At 39.0% G+C, this 25,993-nt stretch overlaps 1 protein-coding gene across 1 annotated transcript; it reads right to left on the minus strand.

Moving 5' to 3' along the window:
• Positions 1–856: 856 nt before the first annotated feature.
• LOC115432954 (zinc finger protein 260-like) lies at positions 857–24,381 on the minus strand. Its single transcript, XM_030154083.1, has 3 exons — positions 23,947–24,381; positions 13,945–15,126; positions 857–1,958 (listed from the first exon to the last, which is right to left on the minus strand). Exons 2-3 carry the CDS (start codon positions 15,051–15,053, stop codon positions 1,103–1,105), a joined length of 1,965 nt encoding a protein of 654 aa, XP_030009943.1. The 5' UTR covers positions 15,054–15,126; positions 23,947–24,381; the 3' UTR covers positions 857–1,102.
• Between the last annotated feature and the right edge of the window lie 1,612 nt (positions 24,382–25,993).

Raw genomic sequence — 25,993 nt, forward strand, 5'->3', positions numbered from 1 at the left:
TTCTAAACATGGACGATTCTTAAGCATTTTATTTCAGGGCTGCATTACAAACAAACGTCCACAAACACAGAACCGCCTCCTCCTCTTCCCTCAACCAATGGTAAAGCGTCTTTCCAACAGGTGACCCTGCTGCTGTCGGCTGTAGTTGAGTGAAGAAAGAGTGAATGACAGCGGACGAACGTCTGCGGTAAAGAGAGGGAAATGGATGAAAACCCCAGTGGGAGTGGGAGCGTCACCCACCTGAGCTTGTGCCCAATGAAGGTTCACATTCATCTGTGTTCATCTCATGTCTGTCCTCTTTTCTGTCGTCCAGATCCAAGTGTCTTTTCACTTTCACTTCTCTGACTTCTGCTGTTGTTCTTCTTTTCTTTTCTTTGATGGTGAGGACAACTGCCTTTAACCAAGAATCAAAAGTTTTGCCCTCTCCAAAAATTTCATATTAAAAATATTCCGTTGTGCTGCTGAGAAATTTCTTAACGCTGCAAACTTTCACAGATCAGCTGATATCGCTTAGCAACCAGGACCATAAGTGCAGCGTTTCTGCTGGTAAGGTGAATCCATGCCCCCACACCAAACATTTCATAGAAAACAAAAATCATCACCGTTGCCTTAGACTTATTATACACATGCATCATATGTAATATGTCAGGACAAATGTCCCGCCCCCTCAAAAGAAAGTTTGTGAAGCTTCAGGAGGTGGGGAAAAGATAAATGAGCATAAAGTTTCAGTTTCAGCTCTGAGCACAGACTGCACCACCCCGTACCCCCACAGTATTATCAGGAGGACTGAAACCGACACATGCAAGGTTAATGACCGAAACGCATGTGCGTGCCCCCCCCCCCAGCCAAACCATGCGCATGCACCCCACGCCACCCCAGATTACACACTGCTACTCCAACAGATCAAGTCCACAGGAAACACTGCATTAGTGACTGGACTACTTGCACACTGATATGAAAGATGCAAATCTGAGGTAAAAGAACCCATTTTCCTTGACACCGGTGCAATAAACATTTCAGGAACAAAATCATGCCAGAGAATCGTGATCTCAATTGTAAGAAAAGAAATCGTGATTCACGTTTTTGCCAGAATCGTGCAGCCCTAGTCCAGACGTTGATGATTCACATCTGTGCTGACGATAGGAGAAAGCAGAGTATGAAGGGAATCTTCTTTCACATTGGTAACACTCAAACTGTTTTGATGTGTTTCTCCTCTGTGGGTGCATAGATGTGTCATCAGCCCACTCATTTGGGTGAAAGTCTTCCCACACTGGTCACAGTCACATGATCTGCCTCCAGAGTGGATGTGGAGGTGTTTCCTAAGACTATCCATTCTGGTAAAAGTCTTCCCACACTGGTCACAGTAATATGGTTTATGTCCTCTGTGGATGCGTAGGTGGGTCTTGAGGGCAGACAATTGGGTGAAAGGTTTCCCACACTGGTCACACTCATATGGTCTCTCGCCACTGTGGACGCGTAGGTGTGTTTTAAGGTGATTCATTGTGGTGAAAGTCTTCCCACAATGGTCACAATAATATGGTTTTTCTCCTCTGTGGATGCGTAGGTGTGTCTTGAGGGCAGACAGCTGGGTGAAAGTCTTCCCACACTGGTCACACTCATATGGTCTTTCTCCGCTGTGGATACGTTGGTGCGTCTTAAGATTATTCATGAGGGTGAAACTCTTCCCACACTGGTGACAGCCGTATGGTCTTTCTCCGCTGTGGATGCGTAGGTGTGTCTTAAGATTATTCATGAGGGTGAAAGTCTTCCCACACTGGATACACTCAAATGGTTTTTCTCCGCTGTGGATGCGTAGGTGTGTCTTAAGGTTACCCATGAGGGTGAAAGTCTTCCCACACTGGACACACTCGTATGGTCTTTCTCCTCTGTGGATGCGTAGGTGTCTCTTAAGGTCATTCATGCGGGTGAAAGTCTTCCCACACTGGTCACAGGTGGGTCTTACATCCATCTTTGCTGGGATCAGGTGATCTTTGCCAGATACAACTTTTCGGTTTCTCTTCAAATCCAACTTTGTCTTCTCTCTACATTAAAACAAGGAAAAAGAAGAGGTGGTCACTGAAATGGAACAGAACAAACACACCTCATCGACCGGACATTTTCAAGACAACCAATACTGGATGGTTTCTCCGTAACAGATGTGTTTCCTGTATGAGACCAGAACAGAACAGATAACAGAGATACTGAAAGATGTTGAAAAATGTCAGGTTCTCTCCAGTGTGGGCAGATTCTTTACATACTTACAGAATCCCAAAACACTGCAAAAACTTATTTAGTTAGGTCATCGAAAGTAAAGTAAAACCAATTCAGTGTATTATTATTATTGTTATGGTCCAAACACTGAGAAGTGGCTGCCAAGGCCCCATTATATAAGAAGGATGCAACGGTACAGGTTATGCATGGTTCTGTACGCATTGCGATTCTTGAGTCACGGTTCACGGTATGGTTTGGACGCAGCGGCCGGATGGAGCCCAGCTGTGTGCCCAAATGTAACTGGGAGCTGATGGAAAGCCTTAAGGCTCATTTATGTTCACTTTATGTTCATAAATCGGCTAAAATTTCCTTAGGGGTCAAATGAGTGGCCATTTTTGTCAAAAAAAAAAAAAAAAGTTGTGAGAAATACATAGAAGTGTGTGTAAATAATGCTAATTCATTTGTGCACAGACTACTGATATTCTCTGACAGTGGAAGCTCTATTTTCATAAATATTGGATTTGGAATAGCACGTGGATGTGAAAACTTTTGCTGGTGGACGGACGTGACATTACCCATGATGCTCTGGTCAGTCCCAGTACTTTATTAGGAATAAACTTCTAGACTTCCTATTGCTAATTGTGCTCTTCTTCATAAATGTTGGTATTGTGGATCTAAAACAATCCCAGCTGACACAAAAACACTAAATGTGTCAGTGGACGGATGTGACATGGTTGTTGTGGATCCCATCATACTGATGCTCTGCAGCCATGTCAGCGTTTACACTAATGATCCCTGTGCAAAAACTAGGAGCACTATTATTTATTGGATAGTTTAGCATCAGACTAAAGAGGAAATAACAATCTAGAATTGTTCTTTCTGTATAAAAATGCTTCTTATTGTAAAAGTGTTGATGTAAACAGTGCTGTGTGCCATTCTTCATGTATGTATTGGTGGAACAGAAGCAGGATGGATCAGCACCATACTCCAGATTGAACCTGTACAAATAAAACATGTGATATGGAGGAGAGAATCTGGGAAGAAAAACTGGGGAATCCAAAAGAAGAGAAGATTTGTTTTTCAGAGAAATTCAGTTCAAATAGAACTTGGTCATTTGTGACATGAAAATATAGCATTAATTGTGCTGAAATTGGACATTTTTGAGCTGAAAACATAGTTCATATGAGCATCAACATGTTACTTCAACATGTACTTTATCCAACATAGATACTACCGCTGTGGACCAGCAGGGCACCACTGGATTCTGGGAAATTAGGAGACATAGACAACCTGTTTTTAAATTATGACATTATTCTTGTAATATTATGGCTTTATTGTTGGAATATGACAACTTTAATCTCATAAGCAAATGACATTCTTGTTAAATTTTGAGGGTTTTTTTTATAACTACGACTTTATTCTCATAACATTGTGATTCTTTTTGTATTCAACTTTATTCTCATAAAATTACAGGTATTATATCGATATTTTCGGACTTTATTCTGGTAGTGCCCAGTGTTTTTCTTTTCTTCTGTGGTCCTAATACTCCGTCGTAGCTTTATTCTCCAGTTCCCCGTATTTGTAAAACTAGGTTGGCCTCAGTTTCAGTTAGTTTACTAATCATGTAGGAGCACAAGGTTCACAATCACACAATGAAGACAAAAACCAGGAAAGATCTGATCATGAAACCAAGAGCTGCACTAAGAAGGACCGTTAGCCAAAACAATAGGTCATTTCGGGTCTGACTGGACCCAAAAATACAGCATCAGTGAATGTTAGCTGACACCAAACAGGATCCACAGATCTAGGTTTGGTTTCCTGGATTTGTGGATCCATCTCCTTCTCTTTTCTTTGTCTTTGGGTGTCTGTAAAACGATAGCTCCCACTGCTTTAAGAACCTGTTCATACAATCAATCTCACAACAGCTCTGCCCCATTTTTTATTAAATATTGTTCTTCAGTTCAGACAGGATTGAAGCCAACGCTGTCACTCATCTGCCTCTTTCTGACACTCAGTGGGTGGAACCGCAGTGACTTCTGCTAGCGGTGACGTCACATGCACACCCTCTATTCAGGTTTGATCCAATTTTTTTTTCCTCTAACCAATTATTAGGTTGTAAAATAGAAGGTTTTTTTATTTAAGAATATTTGAAACTAAATGTTACCCTTTGAATCTGTTTACGATGGCATTTAGACCTTTACAATTATGTGGAATATTTATCTTAAACTTGGTTCAAAAGTTATGAATCAAACAGTAGTGGGCTGTCCATCTGTGATGCCCTTTAGCTGTGACTCAAAACCCAAATGAAATGTGTGCCTTCAGTAAAAAAAAAAAAAAAAAAAAAATCAGACAAAGCGCATATTCAATCCAGTGAAGATCTATACGATTAAATATAAAAAAAAATATTGCTACTCTTTGTTCTTTTTGCAGCAACACAGAGGAAACAATATGTCATTTATTTTGGCATTGCACCTACACACACATATTTTGGATTGATTTAAATAATTTTATAAACACAAAAATTGACTCCTCATGCAAATTGAAATTTCAACACATTTTATTTGGCCTATCACACATTGATAAAATAACTCCAGAAAAAAGATATATTATCAACCTTTTGATTACCTTTGCCAAATTTCACATTCATTGCTCCAAATTTGCACATCAACGTCCAAACCTTACTGTTTTCAAAGCCCTTTTTCCAATTATGTGGACAACTTGAGAAACAGCATAAATTCTAAAGCAAATAAAACAAAACAAAAAAAAAAGTCAAGTGTATAATCTTATTGAATTTATATAATTTCTATTTATACCTCAAGCAATTTTTTATTTTAATTATATGTTTTTTATTTATTATTATTGTTTTTTCTTTCCTAATGTCTTTACTTAAATAAATTTATATTAGGGATGTAGCGATATGAAAATTTCATATCACGGTTATTGTGACCAAAATTATCACAGTTATCATTATTATCGCGGTATTGTTGAAATTGTGCTCAAAATGTTAAAAAGTACTGATACACACTGAAAGAATTTAACCAAGTTATATATAACTAGAAGCACTTGGAGAGCGCAGACCTCCGCCAGCGCTGATCAGTGGCCCCCCCTGTGGGCCCCCCCCACGCCAAGGAGGTTATGTTTTTGCCAGGGTTTGTTTGTTTGTCTGTCTGTCTGTTTGTCTGTCCGTTAGTGTGCAACATAACTCAAAAAGTTATGGACAGATTTTGATGAAATTTTCAGGGTTTGTTGGAAATGGGCCCCCCCGTGGGCCCCCCCACCCCCGATCACCACCAAAATTTAATCATTTCTTCCTTATCCCATTTCCAACAAACCCTGAAAATTTCATCCAAATCTGTCCATAACTTTTTGAGTTATGTTCCACACTAACGGACAGACAAACAAACAAACAAACCCTGGCAAAAACAGAACCTCCTTGGCGGAGGTAAAAAAATAAAATAAAATAATAGGCACAGTGTCCCTTCTGTGTCAGAAACATTCCAATATTAACCCTTAGTGGTCTGAGTCTATTTTGTCCATTTTCAATCCTTTTGGTTTTGCCTTTATATACTATAGAAACAAATGTTTCCTATACCTATGTTTGGGATCTGTTTTTTCAGCACAACTTCATCTATATCATCTGTCTATTATTTTTTTCACTTTAACCTACTATAAAAACATAAAAGGACAAAAAAGACACAAAACTATATAAAATCCGATTTGAAAAATGTGCATAATTTATTGCATAAATAACACACAGATGCTTAACGAACCTTTTCAAAGACTTTAAAAGTGAATATTGGTTCCAAATATTAGGTATAGAAAATTTAAATTGTAATAAATTAAAACTATACTCCAATATTTGACATAAAAGCAGATCTTTCCATAGGGTTTTTTCCCCTAAAAGTGCGATAATCAAACACGGTTATCATGAGAATTAGAATTTAAACGGTAATACTAACTGTTGGCAATTTCACTGCGGTTTATTGTTACACTAGTCATCGTTACATCCCTAATTTCTATATATTTGTAATGTCAAATGTTCTGTGAACTAACTTTCTACCCTTGTCTGTTGTATACTATCATGTATATATACTGTTCAGTGTTCATTGTTTAAAAAAAAACAAAAACGCATACTCAGCTCAACTTAATACAAACTACAAAACCGAAATGCATTCTGGGTACAGGAGCCCTTCGACACCACCCTAGAGGCACAAAATGGCGGCCACCTCGCGGTAGTTTCCCTACACTTTGACTCCAAACATTCGCATAAACTGGTCCAAATCCAACACGAAACTGAACAGAAAACAACACTTTGTTAAATCCCGTTTTTAGGACGTGGATTATTCCAACTGTTCACACTTTTACTGACCTGAATACAACTGCAGACACGGAGCAACGGGGACAACTGACTTGAATGCTCTTCTTCCCAGAATGCATCTGAGGACGGGGCGGTGCGTCGCTATAGTACCCCTGAGGAAACTGGACTAGAAGAAAAGTTCCTACGTCAATGTTCCTACTGTTGATATTCTAAGTAAATCTTCAGAACATAGAGTTATTAAGTGTCTTTTTGAGTATTTAAAAGCACCTAAGATTAGTAACAAAATATATGGCTTTTTTTTTTTTTTATCTTACAGTACAGTGTCATATATAGTGTTTTTTCTCCCCCAACATATTTATTTCTTTAGTGTTACACAAAGTACAATAAGGACATGACAAGTACAATGCAATATAAATACACTAACATGACATGAACAGAACAGAACAGAACAGGACAGAGCCAGGGGACAAAACATTCAAACAAAAACAACGTATCAAATGACACAAAGTTCAGAACCTTTACTTAAATCAGTGGTTTCAATAGCTTTTCTATTTTTAGAGTACTGAATATTTGAAACATACTGGGTAAGCGCAATTTTAAAAATTAAAAAAGAAGGTTTGAGATTTGAGAAATTGGATTTGTGAATGTGGTATTTTGCCAAAAATATAATTAACCCTTTCATGCACGAATTATGAGAACCTTAGTCAAGATTTTTTTCTTCAGTGTTTAGCCATGAAAAAAAAACAGTCCGATCAAGTTTTTTTTTTTTATGGAGTTACAAAAATATCCATGCATTTAATTTTTGAAGTAAAGAAACATGTGTTTAAAACTCAATATCAGAAAGTGATATGAAAATAATGAAATAAAAACATTTTTAATGCTGCTAATCTGATGTCTTCTCACATTTTAACATATTCTAATGCTAGTAATTACTCACTTCATGGAGATAACATGCAAAAAAAAACCTTCTTGTCTAACAAATAACAATTGATTTCCACTCAAACCTGTCAGTGCAGATCAGGTTTATCAAGAACAGCACAGTTCCAGTAATGGTCTGAATGTCAGTGTATGAGATGATGCATAAGCGTCCACAAAATCCATGAATATACAAGAGAACATCTTTGAAGAGCTGTCCACTTTAGTGACCACTATGCATGAAAGGGTTAAATCCATTCAACTGAAACTTTTTCATGCTTTCAACTATGTCTACAAATTAGTAGAATATACTTAACATTTTATAGTAATGTAATTAAAGTTCAATCATCAAAGTCCATTGTAATTAAAGTATTTTAGTGAATCCAAAGGCCAGGCTCACAGTGGACTGGTGTACTTGTTGCTTTCAGCTCAGATGACCCTGGTGTTGTTCCAGTCTTGGTGTGATTTTCTGTCTTGCAGTGGTCGGATGTGGCTGATTTGAGGGAAACTCCCTTAATGTGTTTGTTCTTTTGCTGCTCTTGTTTGTCTGTCTGCTGTTCTTTTTGTCAGATTCCAGATGGTCTCCCTGTTTCTCCCACATAGGTTTTATTACATAATAAACATTAAATTTCATATATGGCGTCACATTTCTGTTGTTGGTGTGTTTTATCTTTAGGTTTGACCGGTAGTTGTTGGAGTTTGGTTTGTGGTTTGGTTTCAGTGATTATAGTGGATGGTTCTGTAATTATTTCTGTCAGATGTCCACTCATCCACTGTGTGAACTGCTGACTCATTGTGAGGAGCTGCTCCTGGTTATCAGTGGTCAAAGGTGGACACAGCCTGGACTGTCACCACAGCTGACCAACACAAACGACCATTCATACCTCTGTCTGATTCACACACACTCATGAACCTTACGGTGTGTGTGTTTGGACGGTGGGCGGACCAGAGGACCTGCGCAGAACCACGTACTGATGCCACAAAGATTTAGTAACTTTTCAGAATACCCTAACAACAGATTCAGCTACTTTACAAACTTGTTTGGAAATGTTTAGCAACCAAAGTGCTACATAATTTTCATCTAATTACCATTTAAGAGCCTGGCTAATTATTCATAATTAAAAATATCAAATATATCATGAATATATAATAATTCTTTCTGCCGTTTTTATCTCAGTTTGGGATTAACCCATAAAGACCCCTTGATACTTTTGTGTCAGTTCCCAAATAGATTTTTCCTTATTTCTAACCTTTCTTAAGTGATTTATCACCATTTATTGTAATATTATCCTTCTTATTTGAAGTTTTTTCCCAGTGTAAATCATGTATTTTCCTATATTTAATTCACTGATCATGCAGATGTTCTTTAAAAGTCAGAGTAAATTCAAAGGTTATTCTATCAAATCAGAAAAAAAATTTGGGGAAAAGTTACATTTCCAGCAAAAATATCATTGATTAAACATAAACCCAGTGTGTTCATTCACTGTCATTGATTCAACACCATGGGTTTTACTGGTGAATCAATATTGTAGAAGATGGTGTTTCCATGGCAACTACGGAGCCTCTGAACGTCCAAATGGGTCATATCTGATGACCATGAAAAGATGAAGAACTGGATTTTACACCAATTATTGACATGGATTGATAGAATTAGTGGTCAATGGGGATTTAACATTTTAGATCAGTAGATGGTTTTGGTCGATGGTGTGTGTTTGGGTTTTTATGGGTTAATAAAGTATTTATTCAGTCTAATATAATGTCTAATTTGGATGATTTAAAATTTAATTAGGCCGATCATTCTGGTCTTATTCAGCGTAGATTATGGGGAGTCCTTTGAGGCCAGCACTTCCTAAACCACCTCCTCACCTGCACCTGAACTATCAGCAAAGGAAGGTCGTCCAGTTGTGGCTGATGATCCTGCACTGTGGCCAAACCTGACTGATGACAGCACCAGGCGTCCACTGGTAAAAGAAAAAAACAGACCGGTTCAAATCACACACTTTGATTTAATTCAAAATTCACAAATGCCCCCAAGGAGATTCACAGAAAACAAATACATGATGAGAACCATGAAAAATGGAGAAACAATCAGGAGGTCGTTCCTGAGTCTGTGCCTCCTGGAGAGCAGGAGTCTGATGAATTTAGCATGACTTAAATTTGAGCATGATCTGAATTTCTGCGTCTATGCTTTAATAAGACTTAAAGAACACTCAGTGATGCACATGATAACACATCAAATCAGGACAAAGTCATATTTCACTGATATAAACGTGACAATAACAGAACCTGTACTGAAAACAGACCTACTGATGATAGAAAGAGTTTATGAAGCTACATTTATAGGTGTCATCAGAGATAGTAAACTGTGTTGGAAACCTCATATTGAGTCTATTCAAAGTAAAGTGTCCAAATCTAGACATACTGTATAAAACAAGGGACTGACTGAACAAAAACAGCCTGTACATGATCTATTGTTCTGTGGTTCTGTTCTACTGAACATATTGTGCAGAAATATGGAGAAAAACTATTATAGATACATTAGTAACAGGACAAAACAGAACTATTAGAATAATTAATAAAGTAGGATATTTAGTAGCAACTAATAATTGATTGATTCAACTTAAAACCTTCAAATTGCAGGATATTGTATATATTTAAATACTGTATATGATTTATAAGGTAAAAAAAAAAATATATTGTTCCAAATAGCATTCAATATGTCTTTATAACTAAGATAGAGTAATTAGAATTGAAGAGGTTTTTATATTTGTGAATGGACTAAAGTGAGGACAAATGTGAAGTCTAGTTGGATTTGGGTTGTGGGTGTGAAATTATGGGATGGATTTGATGATGAATTGAAGCTGTTCCCTTCTCTGACAAAGTTTAAAAAATGCCGTAAGTATAAAATCCTTCAGGAATATGAAGTTGAGATGGTACATGTGTTTTTGTTGTTGGTGATTCTTTGGTCAAAATGAGAATGTTCGATGCTGAACACATTTAATTTAACGTCAGCAGTGGATCAGGGGAAAAGGAGAGGCACTAAAATAAGCTTTTGCTTCTAGCCCAGGGCTGTCCAACTCATTTTAGTTCAGCTCCATATTCAGCTAAATTTGATCTGCAGTGGGCCGGATCAGAAAAATAATAACATAAAAGTATAGAAATAATGCCAATTCCAAATTTTTGTCTTTGTTTTAGTGTAAAAAAAACCCCATTAAATTATGAAAACACTTTTATACACTATCCAAAAAAAAAAAAAAAAACAAACTGAAAAAAACGAAATTTAAATTAAAAAAGGTAAGAACATTCAGTGTAATTTGAACGATATTATTCCTAAACTTCTCATTAGTCCATGTGCATTCTGGATCAGATCTACAAAGACACTAAACACTGAGGAACAGGAAGAAAATAGTTCAAACTGTGCTGAATTTTCTTTAGACATTTCAGGTTGTTCATATTTGTTCAGGTTATTTACATTTTAGTGTTACAGGATAGTTTGGAAATGTAAATATTTTCATAATTTAGTGTTATTTTTTGCACTAAAACAAAGAAAAAAAATTAAGTTGTTAATTCTAGATTTTTTTTTTGGCTTAATTCAGGACTTTTTGCTGAATTTGAGATTTTTTTTTTGCTTAATTCAAGATTTTTTTTTTTTTGGCTTAATTCAAGATTTTTTCCTTAATTCAAGCTACTTTTTTTTTTTTTTTGCTTAATTCAATTCAAGACTGTGGAATTTTTTCACTTGGCAAATTCATCCCAGGGGCCAAACTGGACCCTTTGGCGGGCTGCATTTGGCCCCCGGGCCGCATGTTTGACACCCCTGTTCGAGACTATTCCTTTTTTGTTTTTAATGTTTATTATAATTATTGTACTATGTGCAATGATTAATGTACAAACCAAAATAAACAATTCATTCATTCAATTCAACAAGTGGAAAAAGTAAAACATTAAGAAGTAATTGAACAAATAATGAGTGGATGTCGTTAAAGGGTGATTATGGTAAATACTTTTGTCTCACGCTTCAGGTCCACTTCAGAATTAGAATAAAACAAGGTGATTAAGTAGAACACTGAACAGCAGAACATGACTAAATGTTTGTTCCAGTTCCGCTGATGTCCTGAACTTTCTGATTCATCCAGTGGTTCTTCTTCACCACAGTCATCAGCAGTTCAACACATTTTCAATCAAATCAAACACATCCTGCAGGTCAGGGTTAGACCAGCGGAAAAATGTTGAATCTAGTTTGACGTTAAGGTAAACAGTGGACCAGACCAGTACCAGACTGGACCACTAGATGGAGCGCTGACTGGTTGTGATGTCTCCTTTGGTGGTCGTGAACTTTCTGCTAAACAGACTTCCTCCTCCAATGGAATGTGATCTCCTTCATGTTGTCGGCCTCAGTTTGGGACTAAACCACTATCGGCTCATCAGTCATTCTGTCTCAATTATATTATCTTCATCATTAGGGCTGGGGAAAAACAAAAAAAAATAGATTTAATCAATTTTGGATCGATTCCTTTTTAATTCTGCGTAATCGATTAATGGTGGATGAGATCAATTTTTCAGAGCAGGACTGCGAGTAAATGACCCGGAAACCGCCAAGGCAGAAGCGCGGCCGGCTCCGTCTTGCGGCATCTTGGTCGTGCTCACGACGGTTCTGGAGTGGGAGGAACGCGGAGGAAGGGTGGGGAAAACCCCTCAGTGGGAGGTCCTCCAGGCCTCAAACTGGAACCCACAGTGTGGAGGAACTGGCCGGTGGAGGCGGGTCACGGAAGCCACTCGTTCTAGAAATATTAACTTGGATCACCTGTGGCTGAGGGCGGAGTTAGAGGAATAGTAATGGGGAAATCACGAAGCTCCGCCCACCTCCCCCTCCAGTGAGTTTCTCGTACCAAGGGCCCAACATGAGTCTGTTTCAGGGGGGGCAGACTGGTGTCAGTGCCCCAGGGTGACAGTAATGAGCCTTAAGGCTGGAAGCAGCAGGAATAAAACGGAATAAAGATGATGAAGTCTGATCTGATCCACTGGAGAAACATGGACATGTTTGTGTCTGTTCATTATTTCACAGCAGATTCATCTGTTTACTGATGAAATGTCAGATTTATTTCCTTTCTAAAATCAATATTGATTCTGTGTTGCATGGCTGCAGTAGTCAAATAATGAAATTACAACTCAAAATTGTACTTTGGTATCACTAAATTAATCTGAATCAATCAATTAATACTGAATCGAATCGAATCGCAATTAATCGATTCAGAACCTTAAGAATCAAAATCAAATCAATTAAGGAAATTGGCCCTGACACCCAGCCCTATTCATCATGTTGTTTCTAACTGATGTAAATTCAACTGTGTGAACCCCAACCAGCAACAGAATCACAACGATTTACTGATTAAAGTCCACAGAATCAATGAGAAGTAGTATCGCCATAGAAACCAGGTCCTTGTTGACCTCCACTAGTTGAACTTTTCACCTGGTGGCAGGATGAGCTTCAGTAACGACACTGTTTTGTGAAGGTGGTGCATTAGAACACACTTCTGTACTCTGAGGACAGAACACAGCCTCAGTCTGATGTTTGTCTTCACATCTGTAAGGGTTTTTCTTAACCAGGGAACAGGGGCACTGTGCCCTCATACTTTCGGCTAGCACCCCCTTACCGAAATTCCAATTTTTTTTTTTAACCCCAGAGCTCACAGTTATGTCATACACTTACAGTTACATGCAACACAGTACCTACACAACATGCAATCTTTCCAAAAACGATCTTTTCCCGCGAAACTACCACAGTAACAGCTCATGATAATGTGCCTGGTCATCAAAAACAATATAATTATTCCCAAACTATTGTAAACATAGTAGGTAGAAAGTCTGACGGTTCAAAATGACATGAATTGGCGTCTTTTCAGACCGCGGCGTCATCTTGTTTCCTTTCCTTTCTCGTGACGTAGCTTCCCTCGCAAGATTTGAAATTAGGCTGAATCTACATATGAGGTCAGCTGACAATATCCCTCTCAGATAGCCTCAGAATGTTCCATTTTTACCTCAATTTTTCAAAAGGGAAACTCCCCCCCCTTCCACACCATCCCCCCTGCTCGGTCGCTTTGCTCCCTCTTACTATTTTTTTCTAGAAAAGCCCCTGCATGTGGATTCTGTGAAGTCTGATCTGGAGGTTTTTAAGTCTGATGTTCTTGTCAGAAGTGGGTTCTGCTGGTTCACACACACTGTGTTTCTTCTTGTCATCTGATGCTGAGAGACATTTTGGTCCAGACGATGATTCACATCTGCGCTGATGATAGCAGAGGGCAGAGGATGACGAGAATCTTTCATCACACTGGAAACATTCAAACTGTTTAGGTGTGTTATGACACTGACTCTTTCCACTAGAGTCTAATGTCTTACTTTTCGTACGACTGTTCAGTTTTTGTCCTTTGTGGAAATGGTTGACACGTTCATGTTCAGTACATTTTGAACCTGTGGTAAAAGATCTGTCACAGAATCTGCACTGGTAGGGTCTCTCTCCAGTGTGGGTGCATTGGTGCCTTTTTAAGTGATCAGCTTTGGTGAAACACTTCCCACACTGATCACAGTTATATGGTCTTTCTCCAGTGTGGATGCGTTGGTGGATTGTTAGGTTACTTGCATTGGTGAAAGCATTTCCACACTGGTCACACTCATATGGTTTTTCTCCAGTGTGGGTCCGTTGGTGCATTTTTAGGTGATAAGCTTTGATGAAACACTTCCCACACTGATCACAGTTATATGGTCTTTCTCCAGTGTGACTGCGTTGGTGGATTTTTAGGTTACCTGCTCTGGCGAAAGCATTTCCACACTGGTCACACTCATATGGTTTTTCTCCAGTGTGGGTCCGTTGGTGCATTTTTAGGTGATAAGCTTTGGTGAAACACTTCCCACACTGGTCACAGTTATATGGTTTTTCTCCAGTGTGGATGCGTTGGTGGATTTTTCTTTCACTTGCTCTGGCAAAAACTTTTCCACACTGGTCACACTCATATGGTTTTTCTCCAGTGTGGACGTGTTGGTGGATTTTTAAGACTTTTGGTGAGATGAAACTCTTCGCACACTGATTACAGATATATGGTCTTTCTCCAGTGTGGATGCGTTGGTGAATTTTTAGGTAATTTGCTGTGGTGAAAGCATTTCCACACCGTTCACACTCATATGGTTTAACTCCAGTGTGGGTTATTTGGTGTTTTTTAAGTTTACTTGCTATCTTGAAAGTCTTCCCACACTGGTCACAGACATATGGTCTTTCTCCAGTGTGGATGCTTTGGTGGATTTTTAGGTAACTTGATGTGGTGAAAGCATTTCCACACTGGTCACACTTATATGGTTTTTCTCCAGTGTGGATGCGTTGGTGGACTTGTAGGTGACTTGATGTGGTGAAAGTATTGCCACACTTGTCACACTCATATGGTCTTTCTCCAGTATGGATGAGATGGTGCAATTTTAGGGCTTCTGCTCTGGAGAAAGCCTTTCCACACAGGTCACACTCATATGGTTTTTCTCTAGGGTGGATGCATTGGTGGCGTTTTAGGTTATATGCCCTGGTGAAAGTCTTTCCACACTGCTCACAGGTGGGTCTTCCATCCATGTTTGCTGGAATCAGGTGATCTTTGTCCAGATACAACTTTTAGGTTTCACTTAAATCCCCCTTTGGCTTCTCTCTACATCAAAACACAAAGAAACAGAGGAGGTGGTCACTGAAATGCAATGGAATGGAACACAACAAACACGTCCCTTTCAAAGCAGATTAAGCAGACAGACAAAATTAACTAGTTCGATAATTAATAGGACATTTTCAAACATTTAAAAACTCAATCCTCTTATTCTACATGTGAAAATTGGTGCAGATTCGACAAAACCTCAGAACTCGTTTCACCGCCATGATCATATGATGTCACGTAAGGTCACCAACTTGGCCATATTGAATCCAATTTGACCAAATTTGAGGTGGGTGTGTTGTTACAACTAGTTGGCGCTATGGGTCAGATTTACTATTGTTATGTCATTATATTCATGGTGTGACTCTTATCATACATGTGAACTTTGGCGCTGATTGGACAGTTTGGCTTTTCTTGGTGAGACATCAAAATTCTCCGCTGCGCCCTGAAAACATTAAGTTTCAACTGCTCACCATTACAATAACTTTTCATTTCCAACCTCTTAACACTCGACTGATTTTGACGCCAACATTTGTTGAAATGTGTCAAGAAAATGCCAAAAATTGAGGTAAAATTCTAAATTGCTGACTTCCCGTTCCTGTCGGTAATGGATGGAAGTGGGTCAGTGCTAATATCATATAATGGGCTTTTGTTATTTCCACAAACCTAATGAATGTTGAGCTGTCATATGATGTCGTTATTCAGACTCATTTACTCACATTAAAGACATTCGGTGTAAATACAACCGACAACATTTATGATCAAACCATGAGCATCTTCATCCCAGACTGTGAACATCTTCCATCCTATTATATGCCGCTTACTACAAGACACAGAGCATTGTGACTGGTCTGATATACACTACCGGCCAAAAGTTTTAGAACACCCCAATTTTTCCAGTTTTGTATTGAAATTCCAGCAGTTCCAGTCCAATGAACAGCTTGAAATGGTACAAAGGTAAGCGGTGAACTGCCAGAGGTAAAAAAAAAAAAAAAAAGGTAAGGTTAAACAAAACTGAAAAATAATGTACATTTCAGAATTCTACAAAAAGGCGAACAAGAGATGGGTTAACAGCTGAAAGCAGTTCTGCAGCAGTGGAGGTTGATCAAGCCTGGAAAGTTGGTGCTACCAGTTCCTCCAGGTGTCCCAACGTTTGTGAATTCCTTCCAACCCCCTGTGTCTGCAGAAAAGGAGTGCTGGAACTAGGGATGCTCTGATACCGATACCAGTATCGGGTATCGGCTCCGATACTCATTATGTGTACTCGTACTCATACTTGTAAAAATAATCCGATACAAATGCGCCGATACCACTTACGGCCGTGTGACATTCCCAGTTCAGTGCAGCAGGTACGAGGAGGAGGAATAATGTGTGTGAGTGTGAAGAGTGGAGATTTTTTGCAATAAGCAACGGTGACAAAAGTAACGCTGACTGACAGTAACGTTCCAGACACAGACAGATACAGACGCAGCCTTCTGTCCGTCCTCTGCGTACATTCCATCCATTTTCCAGGTGCTGGTGGAGACAGAGAATACCAGCGGGAGTACGGAGCGGTGCGGACCGCCGCCAGCGGAAGTGAAAACGAAACTTCTCACTCATTTGTCTTTTCTCTTCCTACTGAAGCTAAACTTTTAAACCTTACCAGTGAAAACGCTGCAACATTAGTATCACAGTAGTGTTAACTCTGTTGTCTCCATGTTTGTTATTACTGACTTTCTTCTTCTTCTTCTCATTAAACTTTCCTCTTCTTCGTGGTATTTGTCCAGTATGGTTAATTCAGAGTGGCGCCCCCTGGTGGATTAACTGACAAACGCTCATTCCAACACATTAAATGTCAGTAGCAGCACTTTGTTCCAGTCAGACTAATGACAACGACAATGAAGCACATTTACAAAAGGAACTAACAACTGGAATGGGATTATTAAGTACTTGTATTGGTACTCGGTATCGGCAAGTACTCAAATGTAAGTACTCGTACTCGGTCTGGAAAAAAGTGGTATCAGTGCATCCCTAGTTGGAACACACTTTGGTACCAACCATGCTCACAACGGTATGGAGGGACAAGCTCACCTGTGTGGCAGTGTTTCAGCCTAACTTCACCAACAACATCCACAGATGCTTGTAACATGTGCAAGGGCAACGTTCCCTGGGGTGGTGAGAAAGCCTGGAGTTATAATATGACAAACTTCATTGAACATCTCGAGCGATTTCATAGTAAAAGCATGCAGAGTTAATCACACTGAAAAAGCAAAAAAAGGAGACGGTACCAAACAGCTAAGTTTGGCAGAGACAAGAACACACAAGAACACAGAAGTTTCCACACAATAGCATGAAAACAACAGAAATCACTGGCTTTGATCGTCATGGATGGACAACCGCTGTGTTGTTGGGAACAAGGGCTTCAGGCTCCTAGTGAACCACCTGGAACCACCATACCACATGGTCAAACCCAAATATTTATCCGCTCTACCCGAACCATACCACCAAGTGTGCAAACACATTATAAATAGGGCTGGGTAAAAAAATCTATTTGATTGATCTTAGATCGATTTCATTTTAATTTTGCATAATCGATTAATAGTGGATGAGATCGATTTTTCAGAGCAAAACAGTATTCTGAAATGAGAAAGGTGACAATTCTACTTTCCCTGGAGTACACATGACCTTTTGACCTAAATCTGTTTATCAGCGATAATATCCCCATTTTGATAGGTGTTATTGTATAGAGTTGTTCAAGAGCTTTAAAATGACATATAACTAGTCTAGAGGTTCAGTATAGAAATGTATAACATAATCAATTTGATTTCCCCAACCCCTAGTTTACCAATCTATACTTAGGTGACATAACGATATTACAAAGGTCAAATACGGACAGTGTGAACCAGTTCATCTCATGTTAACATCATTTTTCTGATAGAGTAGGCCTATAGGTAGAATAATATACCAAAGAAGTCAAGCTGTGGGGGGGGGGGGGGGGGTGGGGTGTGCATGAGGACCCTTTCCAGCCCTTGGACTATAGGCTTTAAGATTAAATTCAATGATGAATAAAATGTATTTTTCTATTAAGTACATCATGAATCCTGTATATTTGGTAACAGTACTTCATACATTATAAACACAAACACTATAAACTACTTTGACTGGGTGTGACTCGTTTGGACGTTCAGACGCTCCGTAATGAACGTGGAAACACCGTCATCTTCTACAACATTGATTCACCAGTCAAACCCATGGAGTTGGATCAATGACAGTGGATGGATGGTTTTATGTTAAATTAATGAGATATTTTGTTGAGAAAGTAACTTTTTTCTTCAGTTTTCTCTGTTTCTGGTTTAATAAAACATAACTGTAATCTGAGCTGTTATGGACGTCTACACGATCAGGAAATTTAATCTAGGAAAATACATGATTTACACTGAAAAAACGCAATATACAGAGGATAATATTATAATAAATGGTGATAAATCAATTGCGAATGATTAAATACATAGAAAAATGTATTTGGGAACTGCCACAGAAGAAGCACTGGGTCTTTATGGGTTAACCAACACGGTAATGTAGTAGTAGTAATAATAATAATAATAATAATAATAATAATAATAATAATAATAATAATAATAATAATAATAATAATAATAATAACAATAATAATAACAATAATAATAATAATGATAATGTAAAGCTGAAGCGTCCCATATTCGGTCAATTGACCCAATGTTAAAATGAGAGCCTTTACATGGAACACTGCAGTTTCTTTGTCCGTTGCTAGACTGAACAAGTTCCACACATCCATTTTCGACATTATCCAGACGGTGGACGGTCAGGGCATCCAGCCTAACCAAAGACAGACATAAACACACTCTAATTCCATGAGATGAAGCCCAGTTTGTGAAGGGTTCTGTGATCCAGGTGAGGCAGAACCGTGCAGCTCTTCACTCTATTTGAACGGGAAATGCAGAAATTCCACAATTTTGAACTGAAAAATAATCCAAATCACTAAAATCGCACGGATAATGCGCCCCAGGCCAGTTTTTGAGCCCGTAAGTCATGAATTCAAACCACGACTCATGACTTTGTAATGTTCCAGGCATGTTCATTTACAATCATTTCTATCAGACATCAAGAAAATTCAAACTATGTACATCAAATATCCAGTTAGCCCAAAGGCAAAAGAAGTCCACTTCAACATTTTAAACAACATTTAACCATTTAATGAACTGCTGAGACTGAGCTTTGGCACTGATTACAACAACTGGAGTTTCTGTGAACAACATATTGAAGCTACCGCTCACCTTTTTTTTTTTTTTTGGAATGTATGTACACAACAGCTTTCTGGAAAGATTTTCAAGACTGGTTGTCAACCAAAAGTGTTCAGTCTGTTCCTCTTACCGAGGAAGTGTGATGGTTGGAAAACGACACAGACTTAGTGGGGAATGGATTTGCTTCAGGTGATCTGTTCATTTGTGCACAAACGAGAAAACTGACAGACGAAGCTTCGCCCTCTCTCAAGAGTCAGTTCTACCTCATACAGAAAATCAGTCTAACTTATAAAGGCCTGCACTGAGCTTATGTGGGATTGGTTAAAATAAAATATGACGTATGATGCTGTCTCTAAGCAGAAGAAAGAATCTCAGATGGACACTGGACAGAATGGAAGTCCTTGGACTCATTCTGGGAAGTTTGGGGAGTTAACTTAGTTGTTGAATTCCAGAACTGTGAGCTGATGCTCCGCTCTGGGCTAAAAGTTCAAACTGTACCTTGTGTGATCTGTAGAGATAAAGCAGCGCACCATATGCAGAGTCGAGAAGCTGACTGAGAGAAACATTCATGTTTTGAAGGACACAGGTGTCCTAGGTGAGATACACACAACTCCAAGAACAGAAGACTTCAGCGTTCAAATCAGCCTTAACAGAAGACATTATCTTTAGTCTCATTCTGAAGGACAACCTATGTGACCGGATTTTAAACAACCTATTACTGTTGGCTAAATATTTCATTCACAGCTCCAAATGGAGAAAGACAAAGCCCTTTTTTCTGTCTTCTAGAAGGACCTCACAGTCACCTCAGCTCTTAGAACGCATATATAACATGAACAGGAACCATGGGCCTAATCATTCTGTGTGCAACATATTTATTTAGTTTGCAAAGGCTGCAAAACACAAAATGCAGTTCTGAACCGTAACAGACTGGGCGACACGTTCACAGCTGATCACATACTGACTGAACTCACTCTGTATAACCATGCACTATCATCACAACCCACTATTAGTACTGACAAATACACAGAACTTATGAACAGACACTTATAAGAGGGGGAAGTACAGTTCCTACACAAAACAGAAATCAGTCTCAGTGAATCCAAAGGAACTTTGTGTTGGGAAATGACAGTTGTTCAAATGGACAGGATTTCAGTTCTGTTCAACATGTTGATGCTCATATGAACTATGTTTTCAGCTCCAAAATGTCCAGTTTCAGCACAGTTAATGTTATATTTTCATGTCACAAATGGACAAGTTCTATTTGAACTGAGCTGAGCTGCAGGGGTATAGGTGCTATGAACATTTATCACACTGAACTCTGAACATCCAAGACTGTTGGGCATGTTTTCTTCAGTCTCTGTCTCATATAACTCTTGTGCATTTGTGACACTTATTTTAGTCCGTTTTAGCTTCTATCTGACACACATAACATGCTAGTTTTCAGTATGTACCATTAACCTGCGTCTTCCACATTAGCTCACACACTAATAAAACTTTATTTTAGCATCCTCTAAAGGTACCTGATACTTCAGAGGAATGACTACTGTTATATGTGTGTTAAATTCAACCAGCTTACCTGCAAAACACAAACTGCAGTTGTTAACTGGAGCAGACTTGGTGACACTTTCACAGTTCATCATGTACTGACTGAACTCACACAGAAACATGTGCTGTCAGCAGGTACTGATGCACAAAGGCTCCAAGCGCCCTCTGCTGGAGACATTAAATACACCTTTAACAACACACGTCACACACTTACACACACACTTACACACACTTACATCTTAACAAATTAAACGGAGGCAACTATTTTAAAGCATGTTTTACTCACAAAGTGCCATACACAATGATCTTAATATCTTCAATGACCTTTAATCTTCTCTGTAATAATTACCTCTGAACTACCTCTACCCTTTGATATTCTCTGTGTTTTGTTGTATACCACATTCCATGCTCTGTTTAAATGGGCCACTTTTGTTCTGTACATTTCATGAATATATGTCGGCTAAAATTCACATAGGGGGGTCAGATGAGTGTCCATATTTGTCAAAAAAAACAGTTGTCCTAAAGTCATAGAAGTGTGTGTAAATAATGCTAATCCATTTGTGCACAGACTACTGATATTCTCTGACAGTGGAAGCTCTATTTTCAGAAATATTGGATTTGGAATAGCACGTGTATGGGAAAACTTTTGCTGGTGGACGGACATGACATTACCCATGATGCTCTGGTCAGTCCCAGTACTTTATTAGGAATAAACTTCTAGACTTCCTATTGCTAATTGTGCTCTTCTTCATAAATGTTGGTATTGTGGATCTAAAACAATCCCAGCTGACACAAAAACACTAAATGTGTCAGTGGACAGATTGAAGAGACCTTGGTGATAGGTCTATGCCTGGTACCCCGCCTAATGCTATACTGGCAGATTGTAACTAAAAGATGTTCCAGAAGAAACTTCTTCAGAGTCAAAGATGAGCTGAGTCGTTCAGTCTTCAGAGCCTTACATGTGTTTATTTGCAAATGCAGGTTAAAACACTCGGAGACACACCCAGGACATGGTCTGAAGAGCAGCTGAAAATTCCCCATCTTTTATACCTTGTTTTGGGCTCGGGGCGTGATTTCCCGTACACCCGGGCCCCTCCTTCCAAAATCCCCTTTCCCCAGCATCAGTTTCTATTAATTAATGATGTTCAGAAATAACCGTGACAGGTGTCTTTGATCTTTGTTTTTTATATATGTTGCTTAAGCCAGGCCCTCGTTACTACCCTGAGAACCTAACTCAGCCTCCGGTCTCAGCACCAACTGGCCTCCATCTGTTGCCTTTTAATGCATTTGGGATACTGGTTAGTGCCATCAACCTCCATTAAATGTCACATGGGACCTGAGATGTTGTTATTAAAACAGCATATGTGGCTCACCCTTGTGCTGGAAAGTACCTTCATTATCTCTCTATGTAACCCCTATGCTGGGAAAGTTATGCCTGCTTGTTTCTAAGACCCTTCTCTCAACTTGGCCCTGCTTGTGTCTGTTCTCATCAGGATGTGACATGGTTGTTGTGGATCCCATCATACTGATGCTCTGCAGCCATGTCAGCGTTTACACTAATGATCCCTGTGCAAAAACTAGGAGCACTATTATTTATTGGATAGTTTAGCATCAGACTAAAGAGGAAAGAACAATCTAGAACTGTTCTTTGTGTATAAAAATGCTTCTTATTGTAAAAGTGTTGATGTAAACAGTGCTGTGTGCCATTCTTCATGTATGTATTGGTGGAACAGAAGCAGGATGGATCAGCACCATACTCCAGATTGAACCTGTACAAATAAAACATGTGATATGGAGGAGAGAATCTGGGAAGAAAAACTGGGGAATCTAAAAGAACAGAAGATTTGTTTTTCAGGTAAATTCAGTTCAAATACAACTTGGAAATTTTGGAGCTGAAAACATAGTTCATATGAGCATCGACATGTTGAACAGAACTGAAATCCTGTCCATTTGCAGAACTGTCATTTACCAACACAAAGTTCCTTTGGATTCACTGAGATTGATTTCTTATGCACAAAGACAGAAACAAAACAATCATTTTAATCCCAGAGGTGTTTGCTCTTTGCTTATTTGAGGGAAACAGATGAGTAAAAACAGCGCAAAATGCCAGAGTTTTACCTTTTATGTTATTTGTATATTTGGATACGTATTTAGTATTAATTTATTCTTGCACACAATGGACTGAAAACAAGCTAACGCTAGAGCAGCTGCTGATTCTGCAGAACATTTGCAGATAAATAATGTCAGAGTAATACCTTGTTTTAATAAACAATTTGCATAAACACCTCATCCATGGGGGACTGCCACTGTGGTTTCACGGGCTACATGACATCAGAGCTCTGAACTGGGAGTGCATTGATCTAGTACAAGTTAAAAAAAAATAATAAAAAATCTAGTACGAGTTTATTGGAAATACATATGTATACAAAACATAGAGAAACTCTGAACAAACATCAAGATGTCAAAAAAAAAAAATTGTCCAAACAAATCAATTAACATAATGCAAAGGCTTACAGACAAAAGAAGACAAATAATAATAATAATAATAATAATAATAATAATAATAATAATAATAATAAACTTCAAATATAAAGATCCAAAGAAAAAATATTTACTTTTAAATATTTTTATTTATTTATTTATTTAGTTTTAATCCAGTTGAAAGAAAAAAAAAGATCCAGCAGGAGTTCACGGCTGGGTCACAGTTCTGCCAGTCCAGTGCATTTTCAAAGGCAGAAGTTGGAAAAACACGAGTTATGGTTTGTCTGGAAGGCAGCATAAGTTTATAGTACAGACCAGTACTACAAATAACATTTATTTTATTTCATCAGTATTTTTTTTCTTCCTTTTTATGATGCACCGTACGTCATTGTTCTACTACCCCCCCCCCCCCCCCCCCCCAAAAAAAAAAAAAACAAAAAAAAAAACAAAAAAACAAAAAAAAACAAAACAAAAGAACAAAAAAAACACCTGTAGTCACGAGTCAAATCCAACAAAGTCCTAAAAACCTTCTACTAACCTGGAAGACAAGGTTCAGGTCACAGGTTTTCCTTCTTCTGGGAAACATTCAGATGAGGTCGAGAAAGAGTGCGTTTGTATCCCAACACTTAGAGAAAAAAAACCAAAACCAGCCGAAGTCAGACTGGAAAACAGCCAAGTATATGAGACCTGGAAAGGAAACAGACCCTCTAAGGCGGCCCGGGTGGAACTGGTCCGGGTCCTGACGAACCTTGATTCCTGGTCACGTCCTTTTCCCTGTCTGACTTCCTGTTTTCTTTTCCCTGTCTGACTTCCTGTTTTCTTTTCCCTGTCTGACTTCCTGTTTTCTTTTCCCTGTCTGACTTCCTGTTTTCTTTTCTTCCTTTCACTCTACTTTAACCAGAACTCTATCTCAGTGATGATCAGGTTCAGACACTTCAGTCCTCACATGAGTTCAGCTGAAAGCACAGATGAACACCAGCAGACCCCCCAGTGGTCTGAAGGTCAGCTGCTTTCATCCAGCTCTCTGGAGCTCGGGGCGGGATTTCCCACAATCCTGAGCTCCTCCTATCTAATTATGACCGTGTCCGGTTCCCGGTCCATGCCTTATTTGTCTATGATCTCCCGGACCACAGGCCTAAACCTGCCCCCCAGCTTCCTAAACCATGACGTCATCTCACATTCTATCTCCTCTGGTTATTTCCACCTGTTCCAGATCCAGGTCATTGTTTGTCCCTAAGAGAGTCTCCTCCGACCACACACTCTTATCTCATTCCTCGGGGGGCGGGGGGGGCTAGGTTCATGTACCCACCATACTACTGCCTCCTCATCTCACTGTCAGATTTATTTCACTGTTTTTTCATCAGTCTGAAGGTTCCGCCTGAAGGACGAAGGGAAGGAGTCCTGCGCAGAAGCAGACCTAGTCCAGGAGGGTCCAGCTCATTTTAGTCCAGTTCCACATTCAGCCCAATTTGATCTCAAGTGGGCCAGACCAGTAAAATAATGACTTAATGACCTATAAATAATGACAAATCCAAGATTTTCTTTTTGTTTTAGTACAAAAAAGAAAAGAAAATATTTACATTTTGCAAAAGAGGTGTGAATAACCTGAAAAACCACAAATTTCCTTGGAAAAGGTAGTGTAGTTTGAACAATACAGGGTGGGGAAGCAAAATGTACAATATTTTGAGGCAGGGATTGAAAGACAGTGTATGACCAATTAGTTTATTGAAAGTCATGAGAATTTATTTGCCACAAGAAAATGTCCATAATAGAAAATGTTTTTATTCTATGTGTCCTCCTTCTTTCTCAATAACTGCCTTCACACGCTTCCTGAAACTTGCACAAGTGTTCCTCAAATATTGGGGTGACAACTTCTCCCATTCTTCTTTAATAGTATCTTCCAGACTTTCTGGTAATAGTTTTGCTCATAGTGACGAGACTTGGTTGTTGGTCTGCGCCTTTTTCCCGCCTAATCTGAACTGCAAAATTCTGTCTAAGTGATGATCAGGAAGAAACTTCTTCAGAAACAATGATGAGTCGAACCAGTCTGCCTTCACAGCTGTACATGTGTTTATTTGCAAAAGCAAGAGAAACACACGGACACACACACACCCGGGAATGGTCTGCAGGACAGCCGAAAACCCCCCATCATTTATACCTTGTTTCGGGGCTCGGGGCGTGATTTCCCGCAAACCCGGGCCCCTCCTTTCAAAATCCCCCTTTCCCAGCATTTGTTTCTATTAATTAGCAATATTTAAAAACCACCGTGTCTCGTGCCCTGAATCATGCTTTTTTATGTTTCCCAGGCCACGCCCCCACCAGCACCCTGGGAGTCTGACTCATCCTGTCCCAGTATCAGCTGACACTTTCCATCCATCACTTATCATCAGGACAGGTTTGGATCATTTGTCTCCCCTTACATCCAGTTAGGCCGCTATGCCTGACATAGGAATGCTTGTCTCATGTTCTTATCCAGACTTCATGGTGCATCGAACATCAGACTCTTATGCTGGGAAATAACTTCACATGTTTACTTCTCAGCTCTTCTCCCAGTTCAGCTTTATTTCTCATCATCTTTCATCAAT

Source organism: Sphaeramia orbicularis, chromosome 2, assembly GCF_902148855.1.
Source record: "Sphaeramia orbicularis chromosome 2, fSphaOr1.1, whole genome shotgun sequence".
NCBI classification, from domain to species: domain Eukaryota; kingdom Metazoa; phylum Chordata; class Actinopteri; order Kurtiformes; family Apogonidae; genus Sphaeramia; species Sphaeramia orbicularis.